This window comes from Crotalus tigris, unplaced genomic scaffold, assembly GCF_016545835.1.
Source record: "Crotalus tigris isolate CLP2741 ecotype Arizona unplaced genomic scaffold, ASM1654583v1 scf7180000024401.5802323, whole genome shotgun sequence".
Lineage (NCBI taxonomy): Eukaryota > Metazoa > Chordata > Lepidosauria > Squamata > Viperidae > Crotalus > Crotalus tigris.
The window spans coordinates 5,134,940-5,156,845 of NW_024100569.1; the positions used below are offsets into that span (position 1 = coordinate 5,134,940).

General features: G+C 33.3%; 1 protein-coding gene across 10 annotated transcripts in view; it reads left to right on the forward strand.

The window, feature by feature from the left end:
* DMD (dystrophin) overlaps nucleotides 1-21,906 on the forward strand; it is a 962,852-nt gene that overhangs the window by 509,904 nt on the left and 431,042 nt on the right. For all 10 annotated transcript variants that reach the window (XR_005555060.1, XM_039329649.1, XM_039329655.1 and 7 more), the window contains 8 exons: nucleotides 514-684; nucleotides 2,215-2,394; nucleotides 3,056-3,184; nucleotides 4,502-4,672; nucleotides 7,861-7,983; nucleotides 9,262-9,399; nucleotides 10,827-10,979; nucleotides 11,766-11,948. Coding sequence is in view for 9 of the 10 variants with exons in the window: in XM_039329649.1 (XP_039185583.1) it covers nucleotides 514-684; nucleotides 2,215-2,394; nucleotides 3,056-3,184; nucleotides 4,502-4,672; nucleotides 7,861-7,983; nucleotides 9,262-9,399; nucleotides 10,827-10,979; nucleotides 11,766-11,948 (1,248 nt within the window). In the remaining variant the exon portion in view is untranslated. The remainder of the gene's footprint in view (nucleotides 1-513; nucleotides 685-2,214; nucleotides 2,395-3,055; nucleotides 3,185-4,501; nucleotides 4,673-7,860; nucleotides 7,984-9,261; nucleotides 9,400-10,826; nucleotides 10,980-11,765; nucleotides 11,949-21,906) is intronic.

The following is a 21,906-nucleotide window of genomic DNA, read 5'->3' on the forward strand; positions in this document are numbered from 1 at the left end:
GTAAAATGATAATTTGTAAACTATTTTTTGTACAATCAATATTTACTTATGGAAAAGAGTTAGCAATAGGTTCTGCTCTCAAAAATATAGTAAAGGCTTTTATATAAACTACATTTCAAATAATAAAATTAAAAATATACTTATACATCATTATACTGAACAGGTGGACTAAATCATAGGCAAGAAATTGTTCATATATCAACAGCAAGCTTATCAAACAATAAATAATTTAACTAATTCTAATAGTAACAATACTAGAGAGAGAATGTGTCTCTCTGTGTTTTATATTCCTGAAACATACAGATCCTAAAAAAAATAAAATATAGAGTTCTTAATTAACAAGACTAATATTTCAAGAGGCACAGTTCTCAAACAATTGTAGAAAGTTGGTGGTTAAATGGAAATGGTGGAAACATTTACAACCAAGCATGTAGACTTGAATAATGGTAGCAACTTGGGTGGTAGACATTTGTGGATATTTTTTTTAAAAAAAATCCTCCATTTTTAACACAGGTAACAGAAAAAAAGCAAGAACTAGAGAAATGTTTGAAATTATCTCGGAAACTCAGAAAGGAAATGAATTCTCTGACAGAATGGCTGGCAATGATAGATTCAGAACTGACAAAGAGATCAGCAGTAGAAGGAGTGCCTATCAATTTAGATGCTGAACTTGCCTGGAGCAAGGTAAACATTTTTGTCTTACTTTTAAACTCACGTATATTTATTTTCCCTGCAGTCCCCACCATTTCTTAAAACATTTTTCCTTCAGCATTGCAAACTGTGTATTATTTGATCCTTAAATAGTTAGGCTTTTGTCTCTTACTATCACAAGACTTTAATGTTTCATGCTGTGTACCAAAGCAGATCAACAAAAAAAGAACACAAAGCTTTAAACTATATATCGTGATAGGTTTCAGGTGTCATATTGTTTAGTGAAGTACCACTCTAGGCAAACAAAGTAATTTCATAGCAAAAATAATTGAGCTTACTTTTTGAAACTGTTATTTAATTATGTCCTTATTTTCATTTTTGTATATTTTAAATTAAGGCTATGATACAATATTTGGATTTTATTTATTTATTTTAAATTGTAAGTTTTCATCTTTTCAAACTTTTCCTTATAAATATAGCTGCCATATGCAGTTTTTCCCAGCACAGGTTGTCCTCAGCTTAGAATGGCTATTGGGATAGGAACTGCAAATGCAGTGGTAAAGTGCAATATCACATGATCACTTAGTAATGGTAACCAGGCCGCCCCAGTTATTCTTGTAGCCCCAAGATGGTGTGGGTTGTTAAATGGAAAAAGGCAGAGGTCCAAAAACAAGGAACATAAGTGGGTGTGTGGGTAATATGGAGATGATGCAGATGGACACTGTAAAATGCATTGGAAATGTGAGGGCTGTGGTCAGACCTGTAGGGGCTGTGGTCAGGTGGGGGTTGCTGCAGAAGGGCACATGCTATGGACTGCAAGCATACAAAGGGTGCTATGGGGAACAAGATCCCTGGAATCTCCTACTCCAGGATAGGTCTCCTTGAGAGGAATGTCTTATGTGAATTATTTGTGAGTTTTTCTGTGGTTTATTAAGTTTATTAGCAAATATTTCTTTGCTTTGTTTACTTTTTTATTCGATGACTTTTCTGTGAATTCATAATCAGAATTGGATATGCTTCATACATAATTATGTCATTATATCATAAACAAATAATTTGGTGTGGTTTTTAATTGTACTTATATAAGTTACATTTCATTACCAAATAGTCATTGTTAAAGAAAAAAAGAGTTTTGGATTCCATATATTTTATAGCAAAACTAGCAGATCATTGCCAAACGAGGAGGTATGATCAATAAAATCTTAACTTATTTATCATTAGCTGCTTGATTAGATGTAGTGCTTTAGGATACTATGTTTTTATATTCACTATTAAAGCAGATTTATTTCTCTTTCAGTTTATTTTAATACACAAAGTATCTAGTGGTGGGATTCAAATATGTGAAAAAAACTGGTTCTCTGTATAGATGCTACTTCCAGATGTCCATTCTGGACCTGGCAACAAAAAATTAACTATCGGTTCTGCCGAACTGGTGCGAACTGGCTGTATCCCACCACTGAAAATATCCTAATATATGAATGGCAATACTGTTATGCATAATGCAAAGTTCAGAGTCATTGTCTTTGCATTTACTATTATTCATTCCATGTATGCTTTCCATAGGGAACACAGCTGGAGACTGAAAAACGACAGCATCAGCTGAAGATTATCACTGACTTGGGAGAGGGACTGAAGATGGTGCTTAAAGGGAAAGAAAGATTGGTGAATGATAAACTCAGCCTTCTCAGTAGTAACTGGATTGCAGTAACTTCACGAGCTGAAGAATGGTTTAATTTGCTGCTGGTAAGAGTAACCAGTTAGTACTTCCTCTCTACTTTCATGATCACAGAGATAGAACATCACCTTTTTAGTTTTTTAGAGAGAGTTCCCTAGCGATTTAAATTGTGATGTTATTTCATCTAATAAAGACTTGTCTTTAAAATCACAATGATATCAGTTTTATGTTTGTTATTTTTAAAATGAACTATATTTTAAAAATTGTTACACAATTTTTCTGTTTGTTAATTTCAGAAAAAAATAATATTTTTAATTATGTAGTAACAGTTCAAGGGTTTCTAAATTATTAAGTTATAGCATAGTTTTTAATCTGCTTTCCTTGTGCTGCAGGAATCTATATAATATATTTATTATAAAAGTGGCTATTGATTTTTTTCTCACTTTGGATCCCAGTGTCTACATCACTGCAATAGAAGGAGAACTCTCTTTGCTTCATATCTCCCTTTATATATAACTTTGTAAACAATTAGAACTAGGTTTTAAAATTTTTCTGATTTCATCCAGTATTTAGACCTATTCTTTTTTTCAGTTCTAAAGTAGTTTCATAGAACTGGTTTTATAGTTTTTGTATTTGGACAACATAATAATATATGTAGTAATGCATTTTTTTCTTTTTCCCCTTTGATCCTAATTGTTTAAGAACATGCTGATTTCTCTTTACTTCTAGGCATATCAGAAACACATGGAAACATTTGATCAAAATGTTGCAAATATCACTACATGGATGTATCGAACAGAAATACTCTTGGATGAATCTGAAACCCAAAGCCCCCAACAGAGAGACAACATTCTTAAGGTAACAAATGCAAACCTTTGAAAATTATTTTTTAAAAAGTCTAGATGATTCTTTGTACATGAACATATTTGTATTACAGATTTGCCCTGCATGTTTTCAAGTAATCTTTTGAAATTAGAGAACATTATTTTTCTCTTCAAAATAATATTTTATCATAGCTTTTAAAATTCTTAGAGAGCAAACACCATTTTAAAACATGAGGTCTTGTGAGAAAAATATTTATTGTTAAGTGATTTCTATATTTCATAATATTGAAGTAGTAATTGCAGCCATGCTATTTCTAATATATAAGATTGGAGAATTTTAAAAAATCTTAGCATCATTGCCACTATAAATAGTGCACATAATCAAATATTCTGGAAATCTCCAACTATCTCAAGAAGTGTAAACTATTATTTTTCCTAAGTCCAAAAATATAATACAAATCATTAATAATTTAGCAAATAAATTATCAGTGTATTTGATTTAAACTTATTTCATAGAGCAGAGATCCCCAACCTTTTTGGCACCAGGGACCAGTTCCGTGGAGAGAGGTTTTTCCACAGACCGGAGGGTGCATGATTTTGTGTGCTGCCTGCAACCCGCGGAAAGGGCTTTGCTTGTTTGTGCAGACCGGTTGCTGGCATGCCGTGGCCTGGTACTGGTCCACGGACTGGGGGCTGGTGACCCCTGTCATAGAGAATGGAAATATCCTTAAAATCATCATAATATATTTTTGAAAGTCATCTAAGAAGAGAATATTTAACAGCAGGAAATTTTTGAAATGAAACAGCTAGAGATATGCAATATAATTATATTTTATATATAATTTAATAAACAGTTAATAACAGTTGTTCATTTTATAGAACTGTACATTAATAGGGTTTATTCAGGCTCAGATTTATATGATTTTACTGTAAGTAGTGCATCTTGGTTCCTTTTATTCATAACTGACCTAGAAGTCTATTCTCCATCCAGCATGTTCAGCATAAATTGGTGACAGATTTTAGCTTAAATCATCGGCTTACTTAGTACAACTTTCTTAGTTGATGCACAAAAGTAAACACTCGTAACTAGCTAGATCTCCTTTTGTGTCTTTGTAGTGAGAGCTTTGGAAAGCATCTTACTCCAAATAATTTATTCTCCTGTTTAAATTAATTTTTAAAGGGAAATTCTACATAATGCTTTAATTGGTCCATGCATAAATCTGTTTACAAGAAATATAACACAGTTGTGCATAGCTATTAGGATATTTTGATTTTTTTCTTTCTTTTTTTCTTTCTTTTTTCCCGTTTTTATGTTTAATGTAAAGCTCTGTGTTTTATTCATGTTTTATAGTGCTTAAAGGCTGAGCTAAATGATATGCATCCAAAGGTAGATTCTATTCGTGACCAGGCAGTTGACTTGATGACAAACCGTGGAGGTCACTGCAGGAAAGTAATAGAACCTAAACTGACAGAGCTCAACCAACGGTTTACAACAATATCAGAAAGAATTAAATGTGAAAAGGTAAGAGAAATGGCCCTGCAAAAAGAATTATATTCTTGAAAATGGAATATTTTAAGTTTATAATTCTAGGAGACAATTTTCCAAATAAAAATTAGTAAGAATAAGAGTTAGCTGCATCTCTGAGGGTTTTATCTAAAAGTGTGTGCTAATATTTATGGTGCTTTTATTCCAGGTACAGTTTACCTCCTCAGTTAGATCTTTTGCTATCTATTTAAAAATTAACTTGGTAAGAAAAGGCTGTGCATCTTTATCATAAGGGAACATATGTTATCATTCAGAAGGTGTTAATGTATGTGAAAAAGCTTTGTATGGCTTTCCTAAACTGCATGCTATTTTAAAGTAAACTTAGACTGATATTTCTATGTGGAAAATTGCTTATTAATTTCTTACTCTTTTGTTTCTGTGATGTGATCAGTGTGTGCATATGAACCAGAAACTGTTATTGTTGTAGGTTTTATTTACACAAGATTGCTAACCATTCTGAACAAATCCACCCTGTGGTGATCTGGCTTTTGTTGTTGTTGTTGTTACTAGATAACTTACATTTCTTCTTTTTATTTGCACTTGATAACCATATCTGCAAAATACTAACCAGAATAGTATATATAACTCTCTCTCTCTCTGGTTGTGTCTCTGTGTATGTTCCCTTTGAATCAGAGACTCTTGGATACTTCCTAGAGCTAAGAAAGAGTGACTGACCACTCAGCTAATTTTCTACCTAAAACAAGATTATAGGTCACAGGTTTCTGATTTCTAGACTGGTGCCTTAAAAACTATGCCACACTGGCCTATATCAGGGTAGATTCATTCATTCATTTATTCATTCATGTCAAAAGGTAGTCAACTAAATTATTGGAGGAATCTTCAGAGCAAGTACCATAGTCCAATTGGCTACTCAAAGACAATAGGAAGAATGTAATTATTATTGAATCACAGATATTGCTTGGAACTTTGTATTTGCATTAGATCAGTACTGAAACAGTATAAATATGATGGTTGTATTAAGAAAACAGGGCAGATCCAAAGTAGGCATGAATGTTCTTCACTTGGCCTTTTGAATAGATCAATGGAAAAGAAAACCTGAGAGGTTAAGGATGGGGGGAAAAGCCTGGAGGACAGCTATTTATTCTATAAAAGGCAAACGTAATAAAGAGACAGACAATGACAAATAGTGATAAAAGAAAACTACAGGAAACAATTACAGTCTCATTTCAGGAAAACAGAAAGCCCCAAGATAGAGGAGATAGAGAAATGAAACAAGCTTTCTATTGAAGGCTCTATACTAGTCAGTACAAAAATCAGGAAGAAAAGGGGCATCATGATAATGAGATTAAAACTGTTTTGGAGAAAAATGCAAAACGTTATCTCCAGAGGGCCAGAGACCTAACAAGGTATTTCAGAGGAACTTATTACAATATCAATTAGGGAATAAATAGGTGTTATTTCATGGCATCCATATGATAAATAAATCCGGACTTATCAAGTTTTAATCCAACTCAATGTATGCAATGTAATCAGACTAGAAATAAATTATTTAGCTTTGGAAAATTTATGGAAAATCCCCTAGTAAGTTAGGAAAAGTAATTGAACTTGTATAATAAATATATATTAGCATATTTCCAGTTAAACCTTGCTCAAATTAGGTTATTTGTGGCATAAGCTATGCCATACTTGAACATACCTCTTTGAATTACTATTACATTACTTGAAGAACTGTATGTCTAATACTGGAAAGTCTTTGAAGTATCATAATATTAGTTAGTAGAAAAGTGTATCTGTGTTTGTGAATAATGAAAAATATTCCTCATCAAAGAAATCTGTTTAAAGTTTAGAAAAATAATGCATCTTTGCAATAGCTGTCCATGAGATTTTGAAAAGCACTTGAGAATTTATCATAAATTATAACTATGCACCTACATTTTAGTTATATGTGTTAATTTCCTGGTGGAAAAGAAGTAGAATCTAGCTGTAGTGCAGGAGACAATGAGTTCAAGTTCTACCTTAGCCATAAAAGTCAGTTAGGTGACTTTGGGTCACTCTATTTCAGTCTAACCCACTTCACAGTGTTGTTGTTATGGGGAAAATAGGAGGACGAAGGTGTGTTGGATACATTTGGCATCTTGAGTTATTTGTAAAATTAATAAGATGGAATATAAATAAATAGATGTATACACTACAATTTGTATAAACCAAGCTTTCTGCCAAAGTTTTTGAATCCTTTTCCCCTTTTCCCCCATTCCCTTTTCTTTGTTGAGGAAGCTGAGTACAAGGTGAACTCAGGTGATTCTTAAAAGTAATACAATAAAATTCTTTGGATAATTTATCAAATACGTTTCTTGGTATTTTCCTATTTCTAATAAAAACAGTTTAGAATTAAGGATAAATGCATATTTACTATTTTACAGAAAATTAATTTTGGAATGTGTGTTCTATTTCCATTTTGTCAAATTAGGAGCACAGTGGCTCATGTGGTTAGGATGCTGGGTTGAAGGTTAGCAAGCCCACGTTCAGGACCTGAATGCTGCTGTATGGTGGGGTGAGCTCCTGTCATTCGCTCCAGCTCCTTGACAGGGATATGAAAGGAGCCCCCAAGGGTGTCCCTCAGGCAACATTGATGTCACTGGCTAATCCTTTCAACCCAGAAGCACCTTATATGGTGCCTCTAACACAAATGGAACTTCATCAAACTTCATAAAAGTATTAGGGTCTTGATTTTTTCCCCATTCTTATTAAATTAATATACTGTGTAATTGTTTTTTTACTCGTTTGTTATCTAACAGAGATAACACACACACACACACACACAAACCTGTCATATTTGCTTTATTGATGTAGATATTGATAAATTATCAAATAAGTTCCCATTTATTAACATGTTGTCCAAAGTTGGCTATTTATTACTTTAGTGTAGTTAATATTGCATATTGTCTGACTAATTGCTTAATTGTCTGGATTGGTTTAGTTTGGTTTGGTAACATAAAATAAGTGATATTTATAAGTACAAGCTGATCAAGTGAGATTCTATTGGTATTGCTACATATATAGTAGTTGATAAAATAAATGTATAGACAATTAATTTAGCAGTTGGAGCAATGCATATATGCTTATGATATATATCAGTAAAAAGTGTGAAGAAAAACTAATAAATGTCCATTCCTCTTCTCCTTTCCCATTTTCCAATCTTTAAGCCCTTCGTTTCTTTAAAGGAATTGGAGCAGTTTAACTTTGACATACAAAAATTGCTTGAACCACTGGAGGCTGAAATTCAGGAAGGAATGAATCTGAAAGAAGACGACTTCAATAAAGATAGGGTAAATTGGTTGTGATAGAAGTATGAATGAACTGGGAATGGAAAAGGAAAAAATATTGGAGCAGAAATTAGGAATTTCTGCATTTAACACTGGACAGTTCACAAACCTCAGCATTCTTAAATGTTATAAAACTGTATATGAAATTTATACAAGGGCACAAGTATGCTTTAGCAATAATGTTAATCTTACAATAAAAAGAATATATGGTTGTTCTTTATAATTATTAGGAAAGAGGTTTGGATTAGTGAAATATCCTACGAAATTTCAGACAACACACCCACACATATAAATAGACATGCATATACACACACACACACACACACACACATATATATATATATATATATATATATATATATATATATATATATATATATATACATCTCTCAAACCCCTACAATGTTGTCCATGTAATAGTAATTTAGGATTGCTTGCTGTCAGTAAAAATGTTCCAAAGAGTCCATAATAAGGCAGACTAGTGTGCATCTCAGCCATTCAAATATAGATTTACGTATAGGTATACATATAGACTTTATTTTCTTACATGTTATACACACAGTTTGCTCCACCAATCTCTGCTTGCAGGATGCGTACAAGTATAAAATACCCTTTCATGATAATTTCTCTGTTATTGTTTTTAATTTGATCTAGTAAAAGTGCCAGTCAGGTGAAGAGTGTGAATATTACTTGGCTGAGGAGAAAAAAATATTTCATTTATCCTTGTTATGAACTCTTTTTCCTGGCAGACTATATTCTATTTTATTTTGTGCAGCATAAGTTGTTATTTATAGCTTTATCGTGCAGGTATTATCAAACTGTCTATTTGTAGTATTCTTCAATTTAAACAACAGTATCCTGAAAGCCATGCTCAGCCTACCTTTTCCAGAGCTATCTTTCCAATGTAACAATCTCTAAAATAGTTTGCATGAGGGGCAAAATGGATGCCTAATTTTTTTTATACAATTATGGCACATTTTATAATTCTCCATGTCTCTTGCAATAGCACTGGAATTTGTATTATGAATGTTAAAAGCCATGGAGATCTGCACATTATGAAAATTTATACAGTAAGTCCTAAGTATAGTTTGTTTATAGTATGTCGATAATATTAAGTAATTTTTTAAAATTATTATTTTGTCATTATACCATTACTTTCACGATCCAGAAACAGTCTGAGATTGACCAACCCTCAATTACATAAATGTCATTACCATTTTTGTCTGGCTGTCTCTATCTCTGTCATCTCTATTTCTAACATCTCTATCTCTCTATCTGTAGAGTGAAAATCATGAGGGCACAATAAAAGAATTGCTTCAACGTGGAGATATGCTTCACCAAACAATCAAGGATGAACAAAAAAAAGAAGAAATAAAAAAGAAACAGCATTTGTTGCAAAACAGACATAATGCTCTCAAGGTAGATTTTACAACCTTTACAGCTCTGGATGAAGTTCTAAATGTTGCATATGTAATAAGTTAGAAGTTATGAAGACTCTGAACTTTTATAATTAATTATGTTACCTTAAGAAAGGGCACATAAGACCATAAGTAGGATAGCAAATTATTATTTTCCTTTTATTTCTGCCTTTCATTTTTATTTTCATGTCTTCAAATATATTTCTTAGCAAACTTTTAGATAAAAATCAATAGTATATAACATATGTGCTGCATAATATACTTGGAATTATCGCAAAGTTAATTTATATGTTGGATAATCTTTAATTAATTACTGATATTATTATGATTTGCTAAGTCGTTTTAGGTTATACTTTATTAATTTTGATCAGTGACAAGGGGAAAGGAAAGGGAAGGGAAGAGTAGAAGAGGCCAAAAAGAAATAAATCAAATTAAAGCAAAGTAAATTGCAAATTTTAAATATGGAATTTTAGGAAATATTTTACTATTTATCAAAGGCAATAAAATAAATATGTTAATTGTATGAATATGTATGAAATAAATTATTAGCATGCATATAATATAATCTGAAATAGCAAACAGAAGTAGCCATAGTCAATAATTAAACTTGTAATTAGGAAATAAATTGTTTGGCTTGGAAATGAATTTCAAATAAATAAATAAAATTTCAGGGTATTTCATAAGTCATTCAAAACCCAGAGTAGCATTTAAATGAGGACAAGCAAAGTACATCTTGCCTCACATAAATTTTCTTTTCTTTCTCTTTAGTAAACTTTGGAATGTCTAAAATTAAAAATTTTGAGGGCAATACCTGCACATTAAAGTATACTTTGGATTTCCATCTATTAGCAAGCTACAATTTAAAATAAATTATATTTTGCAGTTAAATTATATAAGTATCTTTTGCATAAAATGCTAGCATTTGGAAAATTCATTGTTGTATCAGTCTGCTAATATTTCTGTTTCAAAATTTAGGCTGCTAATCCTAGCTTTTTAAATGTATGTATGTTCCATAATATACCGTATATGCCGGTGTATAAGATGACTTCCGAAAGCGCTAAACTCGGCGCCAAAGACGGGGGTCGTCTTATATGCCGAGTCGTCTTATACGCCGGAAATACTGGTAGTTTCCGGCGTATAAGATGACATTCTAGGAATGCGGCTCGGCGATAAAGACGGGGGTCGTCTTATATGCCGGATCGCCTAATACGCCGGCATATACGGTACTTCTCTGTACATTATAAGTATAGAGAAGTTAAAAAATATTTTGGTTTATTCAAAAATATAAAATTGTAATCATAATTATAATTCATATTTTTTTAAAAAATAACTTATTCACAATTTTACTCCATTTCACAGTGCATACAGTATTTACTTATAAACCATTTAAATATTACTTTTTATAACAAACATATGTACTGCAAACAGGATATGAGATCGCAAAGAAGGAAAAAAGCTTTGGAGATTTCACATCAGTGGTATCAATATAAGAAGCAGGCAGATGATTTAATGAAGTTTTTGGATGACATAGAAAACAAATTGTCAATTCTGTCAGATCCCATAGATGAACATAAACTAAAGGTAACATTATTTCCTACATAGTTTTGCATTTTGTTTCTGGAAACAAAATATGTCTCTCTGTTACCTAGCTACAGTAATTAATATAAATAATAGTAACTCATCACTTAATGTTATTTAAGTAACATTGACATGATGTTTGTTAAAACCTTTTGTATCTAGATGAATATATATGTAGAATGTGTCATCTTCGAATACTTTCTAAGAAAAAAATAATTGACTGTTTTATCTTTATTCCAGATGAACAAATGACTTTATCGATACACGGCTGAACTCTTTTTCATATTAGCAGCACATTCATTTTCATCAGAACATATTCATAAATCATGGTCAAAATTCTAAAGATTTGCTTATATGTTGTCAAAAACTGTCTTGTTTATTTTTCATTGTCTTTTTTTGCTTTATTCTTTGTTATGTTCTCTCCAATAGTAATTAAAAATAAGCTCTAGCCATCTAATTGACAATCACTATGGATATTTAGTATGTGGCTCCAACATTATGGTCATCTTTCCAGTTAGTTATCACACAGGGCTAGGGAAAATTAGACAGTTAATACTTTGGCCTATAGTGTCACCTTTCCAGTATATAATCACTCAAATATCAATGAGCTGTATAATTCAGAGCTCTTCTGTATTTCTTTTGTATACATGTTAACTCGACTTTTAAAATAATATTCTTTCTTTTTCTTCTTTTTTAAAAATATCTCTGCAAAAGTATTTTGCTAATTCTTAGGAACTGATGATCTAGTTAGCTAATTGTCCTGGGCCCTGTATTGATTTTGCTCAATAGGAAATTGATCGAGAACTGGAGAAGAAGAAGGAAGAGCTGAATGTGGTACAGAGGCAGGCTGATCGCTTGTCTAAGGATGGGGCTGCAAAAGCAGTGGAACCAACCCAGATACAGCTCAGCAAGCGCTGGCAAGATATTGAGAGCAAATTTGCTCAATTTCGAAGACTCAACTATGCACAAATTGTGAGTTGTTCCTGGCAAACCTTTACGTTTGCAAATACTACTACTAACAAAAGTCTACTAATATTGACAATTCCCAGTGATGTATCTGAAATAGAATCTGGCCAGCAGTTCAGGTCCCTTTTATTTACAGTGTAATATAGTTTTCATCTTATATGATTTTCTCTAGTAAATGCCCTTAAAATAAAACAGGAAGTGGTTCAACCAACAATATATTAGCATTAAAGGAAAAAGAATTTTGTTTTTTTTTGCCTCATTTTATTCATAACATTACCAGTTTAAAGCTATCAGTTTGCCATTTATTTATTTCATTCAATTAACATTTACAACCGAGAAATATTTATTTTTCAATCTATCATCCCATGCACAATCTAATTAGCCTTTATTTATTCTTGATGTTCAGATGTATTCAGAAAAAAAATGAGGTTTTTATTGTATTATTTATATAACATAGGTTCTTTTCAACTTACTAGGAAGGAAACATAGATGTTATTCTCTGCTTTTTGCAACAACCCACGCACTTCAAATATTATATTTAACAACAAATGAGTAAAGAAAGATTTTACTACAAAGAGTTGCTTAATCTGTATCTATACGTTTTTAATTTGTACCACTAATAAATACAAATCCCCCACCTCACAGGGATGTTGTGAGGAATTATTAATTATATATGGTTTTATGGAATTATGTTGTGCTCATTTTAAGGTGAATTTTATTTGGAACAGCTTTAGAAAATATGTCTACGGAATTTATGTAAGAGTCTTTGTGCTAGTCCATAATTAGGATGTGTAAAATGTATAAAATACCAGTAATAAACAATAAAAATATAAAATATGTTTAAGGTTAATAAACTGATAAAATTCCTTTTCATTATTTTGAAAATAAACCAGAGACAGGTGCTACTTTGTTTAACAAATTGGAGCATAGGGAAAGGGAAAGAGAAAGGGAAAAGGAAAGGATTTGGTTCATGTATTTTTTTCAAGTTTTTTTTTAATTCATTAAAGGGTCACTGTTTCAGTCATTGTTATTTGGTAATATTCTTTCAAAAGTGGCCCATGTTGATACCTTGGGTAGTTGCAAGGAGAGACTGGAAGGTAAAGGAGGAGTAGGAAGTATTTCTTCCAATACCAATAGCTCTTTAAAATGGCAAAATGGCAAACAGTTTAGGAAATTAATGTGAAAGAGAATTTCTATGGCTTTATTTATAACCCAGGAGAAGCTGTGTCCATTAAACTTCTGGTAACCTAATAACAATAGTAAATCTATGGTAATCTGCTTGATTAACTGAAGTATATTAATATTTACCATGTAAGTTTTTAGAAGTGGCCTGCATTCTTTTCCCCATCCAAGTTCTTTGTGACTCTTCTTATTCAGTTTCATGTTACTAATTGCTATATCTAAAAATTTGCAGAAACTTTTATTTTTACTGCAGATAAAATACATATATGAAATCCCACAGTTTGGAATTACTTAAAGAATTGTTTTTATTATATAATCAAAATACATATACTGTAGCAATAATAATATAGCATAGATAGCTCAAATGAGAATTTAGATTTCAGCAGTCCTTCCTTTAAAATAAAACTTTTTGTAACACAAATCTTTTCTGAATCCGATGTTTCTCTGAAGAAATTGTGCAAAATACTCTACCCATCATATTAGCTAGGTTTTTTTAAAGAAGAAATGAAAATAAAAATAAAATTTTCTTTGGCCTATGGCATTCAGAAATATATTATCTGATTTAGTGGCATAATTAACATATGATTTTATACATGTTTGGATGGGATGGCAGAGCCTCCAGCTCTTCAAGGAAGGGTCTTTGAAAGGAGGTACAGATCACCATGGGGACCATAACGGAGGCAAGGCATCCAAGTAATGATGGGCATGGGACCTATAGAGTCAGAGGGTATGCCATAGCCTCTAAGATTTAGCATCGGCAGTGTGTTCCTGCCCACCCCCCCAAGCACATTCTCAGTTCCTGGGCAGCATTCCTTTGGGGGGGGGGGAAAGCTTCAGCTGCTGCTGCTGCTGCTGAATGCCAGTTCAGTCAATAATAAGGTTTCCTTCATTCAAGCTCTTATTATGGAAAAGCGAGTGAGACCTGACTGACATCAGGAATGGGGGTTTCCCCTATCAGAGATATGTCCAACTGGGTTGAGGGTTTGGCACCAGCCAAGAGAGGGGAGGTGGGTGGCAGTGGATGTGGGTGGCGGTGATAATCAGAGAGTCTCTTGTCACCTTCAGGGGCCTTGCTCCCCAGATCTCTGGATGTGAGTCTCTGTTCCTGAAGCTGAGTTCACAGGATCAGTTGGCATTGTTGTTGGTATACCAACCACCCTGCTGCAAGCAAACTCCCTGTATGAGGAGTTCCCTGCTGTCAGTGGAGTTCCCTAGACTTATGGTCCTGGGTGACTTCAATCTGCCTTCCTTGGGTTTGTCCTCAGAAGTGGCTCAAGAGTTCATGGCCACCATGATGGCCATGGGCCTATCCCAGATCACCATGGGTCTGATTCTGGACAGTAGTCACATGCCAGATATGATATTCAGAGAAATGTCAGTGTGATCAGATGGGTAATCTAACATTATACCCCCTGTCATGGTTAAATCACACCCTGGGGGCCCTGACACTCTCTTATGTGGCCCTCTTCTGCAAGGAGGATGGATCCATTCGAACAGTCTGCCCCTGGAGACTGATGGAATGGGTTCCAAACGGAACTGGAGAATATACTGGAGGATTTACTGCATGGTTCTACCAAAGCCTTCGTAATGGACTGAAATCACAAGGCGGACAAGGCTCTGGACAGAATTGCACTTATGACTTTGACCAGACACAACATACAGCCATTATCAAGGCCTATCTTGTGGTGATAAGAGTGGCAAAACAATTATTTCTCTGCTGTTATTGCATCTGCAGAGTGTTGCACTTCAGTCCTCTTCTGAATTACCCAGTCCCTCTTAGGCCTGGAGGGCTGTGCAGAGGAATTAATCGAACACTTGTTAGATAAAATCACTTGGATTCATTCCCAGTTGGAATCCAAGCATGGTGCAGATCCTTGTGAGATCCATGAGAAAAGTTCTTGCTCGGTGATTTGAGAACAGTTTGATCCTGTTGGTCCTAAGGAAGTGTCCTTAATGGTCACTTAACATGGTCCTTAATGCTGTCAATACAGCCACCTGTCAATTAGATCCTTATTCCTCCTGGTTGGTAAAAGCCTCCAGGACAGTGACCATCAGGTGGGTACATGCAATGATAAATTCCTCACTGCAAGATGGGACATTCCTGGACCCTTTAAAGGAGTTCATTCTCTCCTTAAAAAAAGAAACCTTCACTCAATTCCACCAGCCTGAAGAATTTCCGTTCAATTTCTCATCTCCCCTTTAAGGGAAGGTGGTAGAAAAGATGGTTGCTTGGCAGCTTCAGAGAATCCTGGATATAACAGATTCCCTAGAAACCTTGTAATTAGGTTTCAGGCCTGGCTGTGAGACAGAGACCACATTGGTTACACTTATGGATGACTTCTGCTGAGGGCAGGATGGTAGTAGTGCAACTGTCCTCTCTCCTTGACCTCTTAGCAATCTTCGATGTCACCAACCATGGTATGTTTTTGGGTTGGCTACAGAGCTTAGGACTGGGCAGTACAGTTCTACAAAGTTTATCTCCCTTTTCCAAGGCTGCTCCCAGTTGATATGGAGTGAGACATCCAACCCCGGCTGCTTTCTTACATGTACCACAGGACATAGTACTCTCACTATTTCTATTTAAAATCTACATGAAGCTGCTGGGTAAGATCATCCATCAATATGCTGATATTATTGACCTGATATTATTGACCTCAGGTGACCTGAGGATGCTGTTGCTACCTTCTGATGGTGCCTGGAGGCTGCAGGAGCCTGGATGGGAGATAACAGGCTACAACTGAACCCTGGCAAAACTGAATGACTTTGGGTGCATGAAGTTTCAAGAACCAGGTCTTTGACATCCTTAGTTCTAGATGGGGTTATGCTATCTCTTTCAGTTCCCGTTTGCAATTTGGGAGTTCTCCTGCACTCATGACTCCTGCTCAAACATCCAAGTGGCAATTGTGATAAGGAGAATCTTTGCACAGCTTCAGTTTGGCCTTTTCTGGATCAGGAGTTGTTGTGCTCAGTCACTCAAGTTGTAGTCATCTCTTGTCTAGATTACTGCAATGAAGCTTTATATGGGGCTAACCTTGAAATGCATTTGGAAGCTTCAACTAGAACAAAGTGCAACAGCACAAGCAGCCTTTGGGACTCATAGAATGACCCATGTTACACTACAGCTTTGCAAGCTGCACTGGTTGCCAGTTTGCTTCCAGATGCAGTTCAAGGTGTTGGTTATGACCTTTAAAGCCCTCCATGTCATAGGTTCAGATTACTTGATGAACCATCTCATTCTGCCCTCGGTGTCATAGGTTCAGATTACTCGATGAACCATCTCATTCTGCTAAGACAAGTCCACCCTATTCATGCCAGCAGAGGAGATCGGCTGAAGAATCCATTAGTCAAGGAATTCCAGCTGATGGAATCCAGGAGAAGAGACTTCTTTGCTGTAGCACCAGCCCTCTGGAAAATCTTGCCCCTTGGGGTGAGGTTTACCCCCGCTCTCCTATCCTTCAGCAAGGCCTGAAGACCTGGCTCTGCTGGTTGGCCTGAGGACCAATAGGGGATTACATCACTGGAGGTGGCTGTTGGACTAATTAGCTGATACCCTTTCCCCCATTTTATTGTTGTAAGCTACCCAGAGTAGTGAGATGGGTGGCAAATATTTAACAAATATTAAATAAATGTTTTTCAAATTATTCTTATAAACATTTAGAGACAGGGTCAGATGATATACACTTTCACCCAATATGTCAGAATCTGTAATAAATGCTTCCTAGCAAGGCATATTTAGGATATTTCCTTGGAAGTTATTATTTTACATAATAACTCAATGCTTTCATTCCTAGTGTGTACATATAGAAACAATATTGCTGCACCCAAATTTACACGTGGCTGTACAGATTGTCAGTTTGGGGTGACAATTTTATTATAAATATACCGCCTCGTTTTTTATTAAATGATACATAGTATATTTTATTTATTTATTTATTTATTTATTATTCCAGAGATAATCTTGACGTATGACATTTACATGAAAGTAAATCTAAAAGCTGGAATTTGTGATTTGGCTTGATCATATTTGCCTATAGAAATAAAGCTCAGTACTGAATGTTCTGGATATGTATCATGACTTAACGGGAGCTGGAAAAAAAATAAAACACACTGTGATGATTACAATGCAGAAAATGTCCATAGAATATATTTACATATTTATACAGCATATAACTGAATCTTCATATGATTTCTCTATAGAACAGGTGTTCAGTGAATATATAGAAATTGAGCAGCCAAGCAGGTGTACTTGAGAAATCAAATCACCGCCTTGGAAAAACGTGTCATACTATTTATTTATCCTTTTTCAAATACAATATGTTATTAAGCCACAGGAAAGAACTGAGTGAAATCTGCTCTTTTATAACCATTCCAATTATAAAAGATTATTCGGCATCAATCTGCCAAATGAAGAACTTTAATTATTTGATGGTAGATCTAAAATGTATTCATATAGGCAAAGAAGTGTTACGTGCTAGTGAGGATTATAATGACACATTGAATTCAAATTTGTAGGTTTTTTACATATGATTAAGCTTTTAAAGCTACATTTTCTCTGAAACTCCATTTGTTAATTTAACACAAGTCACAGTCCTTTTTATTTTTTATTTATAAAATACCTATATTAGAACATTTCTCAAATATGCAAATTGGTGATGAAAAAATGATAAAAAATGGTATGCATGATAGTTTGGGAAATATTAACTGTACCTTTCACGTTATACTTCTCAAATATCAAAAATTCCAAACGTTCTTATCGGAAACAGCTACATAATGCACTGGCTATCCTTCATCATATCCTTTTAAAACAGTTGTAATTCTGTTAGTTTATGGGCAATGTTAAAATCCTGCACAATATACTGTTAAAAGATTACACATACATACATATACAAATATAGATACATATGTGTGTGTGTGTGTGTGTATCAGAAGTGAATATGATTTTCTTTAAAATTAAGAATATGTTCACATTGTCAGTAATTATAAGCATTTTTATAGTTAGGTTTATTTTTTAAATATTAGATAAGCTAGGTAGAAAACCTATGCATATGAATTAAAATGTATGCCAAATAAACTATATTGCTCAAATTTGCTTGCTTTAGGTTTTTAGAGTATGGAATTTCTATCAAGATTTAATGTGCAAAAGGCTAGAACTACAGTCCAAGAAATGCACCTTCCACGTAAAGAGAATGTTTGCATTTTAATCAGCTACCGGTAGTGAAGGTCACAAAAGTTGCAGGGGAAAAAATATCAACTTAGGTAATGGTCACTGAAGAAAGAAAAAAACAAGAACTAAGACTTCATATAAGATTATAAGATTAGTGTTCTCTGTCTAAAATTCAATGGAAATGAGGCGTGTGTCAGGTGACTTTATTTTGCTTTAGTGGGAGAGCACATGTGATAAGCCAACAGTCTGTTATCCAATCAGTAAATTGCTGAAACAAGAGACAGGTGAAAACTGTCATTTCCACCCAAAGTGGGGACTCTTAGTTTGTTACCTTACATAGGTTGGAGAAAATACAATACACAATAAGTAGAACCTTTATTTCAGTATAGGTAGAAAAGCTGAATTCTTTCTTCATTAATATTATTATAATAAATCTACTTTTCAGGTGGTCAAAAGAATCATAAGTCTACTATGTAAGGACAGTGTGAATTTAAAAGCTTTTCAGGGTGTGATTTGACTGGAACTTCCTCTAAATTAAGTGCATGAACCAAAATCTTTGTAGAAAGCATAGATTTCTATCAACTTTTAAATAGAAAACTCAGGTAGTAGAACTTTTTTTTTTACTTGCTTCTCCTGCTTTTTACCCATCTATATGTACATAACTGATTGATGAAATTTTTCAGAAAATATACCTTACAAGAGATGTTTAAATAATGTTTAACATTTAAGAAAACTAAAAGGCAGCCAAAAAAAACCCCTGAAATAATAGCTATTTTAACTGAAGTATAGCCCTGAAACTACATTTTTACAAAATGAAATTTTTGTATATTAATATTTTGACCAAAACTGGTTAAAAATCCTTAAAAGATTTGCATAATATTTTTCCTATTATATTAACTGTAAATAGTAAAGTGTTTTTTATATTTCATTGATCTATTTTTTATTTTTATAGTTTATTATACGGATTCTAACAAGGAACATTTTGTTTATTTACCAGCAAATACAAAATATCTTAATTTGTTCCTAATTCAATATAATTCAGTATTGCTGTTTTTTTAAGCTCAACTTGTTATATAAGAATAATTATTCCAACCATTAGTGCAGGTTTCAGATTTATGATAACTACCTCTTATGAAATCAGTAAACCTTGAGAAGGAAATTTTTAGTTATAAAAATCTAAATAAATCTACATTGAAATTGTTACTTAGTTTTTATACTGAAAATATTATTGCCATATATAATATCTTTACACTAACAATTATTTTAAAAAAAACTGAGAGGGGTTTTTTTATATATACAATGCATGCATTCTTTCCAAAGGAACCAGTAATATCAATGACATGGCTTAAACAGCTTCTGTAATAGTCTTTTTTAGGAAACAGCTTGGTTCTGTAGTGATGTCTACTACTGAATTATATAAATTAGTTTTCTTTGGGGCAGTTATACAGATTTCAATCATTTATATTTAATCTTGGATACTGAATCACAATTTTGAAATAGTTAACTTGATTATTTGACACTGTTTATGACAAAACATTTTCTTGTCATGCATCAGCCAAGACTATCTTTGAACACCAAGTTCCCTGAATGAAACCCAAATGTTAGTATCGCTCCATAACTAGTATTTTGAAGTAACATATGTAGTGTGTTATTTTAATATACTATTTATAGAGAAATGTTAACATTTGGGTTCCAACTGTGAAACCAATATCTATCCTTGTCTGATCCCTTCTGGTAGTATTTTGTAAAGTCAGCCAGTTGACTAAACTGTATGGTTGAAATCACGCCTATACTTGTTTCACTTCAATTAATAATTAAAATCAATATGAATCAGAATATGCTTCCAAACTAAAGACATGAATTTATATCTGAGATAGAAAATGTGGTATGGAAGCATATAATCCCATAGTTTTATTTGAAGCAATCTAGTGCATACTGTTAAATAAATTAGTCCAATGTTAGAAGTACATATTCTTATTTACAATACAGTTCTTATATTTTCCAACTTTATTATTATTATTATTATATTTATTATTATATTTATTATTATATTTATTATGAATATTTAATTAATATGACTGAATTTCATTTATGCTGCTTTGTCCATAAAACCCTGTAATACATTTTAGAATTTGTACCGTATATAACAGAACCATGTCTTTTATTATTTTAAAAGTGTCATGTTAAAGAGCAATTAAGTATTTGGTGAAACGAATAAATAACCTTTTAAAACAGCTTGATATAAAATAATGGTAATTACTTTGATGCAGAAAACCATAATAAAGTTGATTAATAAAGGAACTGAAAACAGCTAATATCTTCAGTAGTCTTCTAAAGCCAAAAGATTATTGTGATGAGATGATAGCATATTCTGCATTATGGAGCACCTCAAGATCTTTGTTTATTCGTTTGGGGAAAATGGTGCTCCAAATCATTTAAACAATCACTTAAAGGGCTGTATAAAATTTTTAGGAATGGAGTGCTTACCATCTTCTAACTGGAGTACTGGACTCTCAAAATATTATACAATTAATGCATAAGATCAGACAGAGGCTGTTGAGATAATAAGGCATTTTGCTTGTTCCAAAGTTTTTTCTTAGACATCAAAAGTTGCATATAGGATATGAATTTCTGGGCATATTTTTAAGCAAGTAATACAATAGTAAATTCACCAAGTCTTTTTTTTTCAGAATTCCTGAAGACTAATGTAAATCTTGATACTTAATTCTTATAATTTTGACAGTTAACCAGGACATACCATGTATTTTTCCTCCCCCTCAAAATAGGCAAAATTGGTGTATGGGCGAATCCATGAATGTAATACTATACCAAGTTACACCTGATAACCTCAGGGTAAATATGGTCATATAGTGCTAGTATTATTCAGGGTTTCAGTTACTTAATTAATTTCTATATCTAGGAAATTGTAGCAAGGAACAACACACAAGGAGGGCTCATCATTTATCTCCTCTGTAGTGCAGCAATTCCTGACCTATCTAAAACTCTCAAATTTCCCTGTGGAAGTCATCATTCCTGTGAGAGGGCCATGCCTCTGGCATTTAGCAATGCATTTTCAAAAGGTGATAAATGTGTTTGTTCTGGCTGCTACAATGAGTTGTTGCCAGACCATTTTTTTTTATTGTGACTCTCTTTATTTTCTAGCAGAAAATTTATACTGACTTTTATGCTGTGACAGTACCTGAGGGGCTTTTTATCTTTAAGCCTAGTTTTACTGCAGTGAGTCATTTCTTCACATTCACATAATCAGGTTCTTAAAAAATTTAGACTAGTCTTGACAGTAGTGAGCATTGCTTATATTTGGTGCAATGGTTTTTTGATAGAAGGCCTAAGTAAGCTCTTCTCATACCATGAAAGAGTAGAATCGTTTATTCTTGCTGATGCAATCAGTAAATGCATCAGCTGAAATTGAACAGATTTGCTATTTCTCCGACAGATTTACCAACCTAGTCCATTTTACATGAGAAAATTAATATCCACAATAAATGGAACTGAAATAGAGACTTAAAAAGTAACTAAACATAAAAAGCTTCACCTACAGAACTATTAGGAAGTGATGATGTTTTTACATTGTAACTTATCCTCCTGCTCACTGTGGAG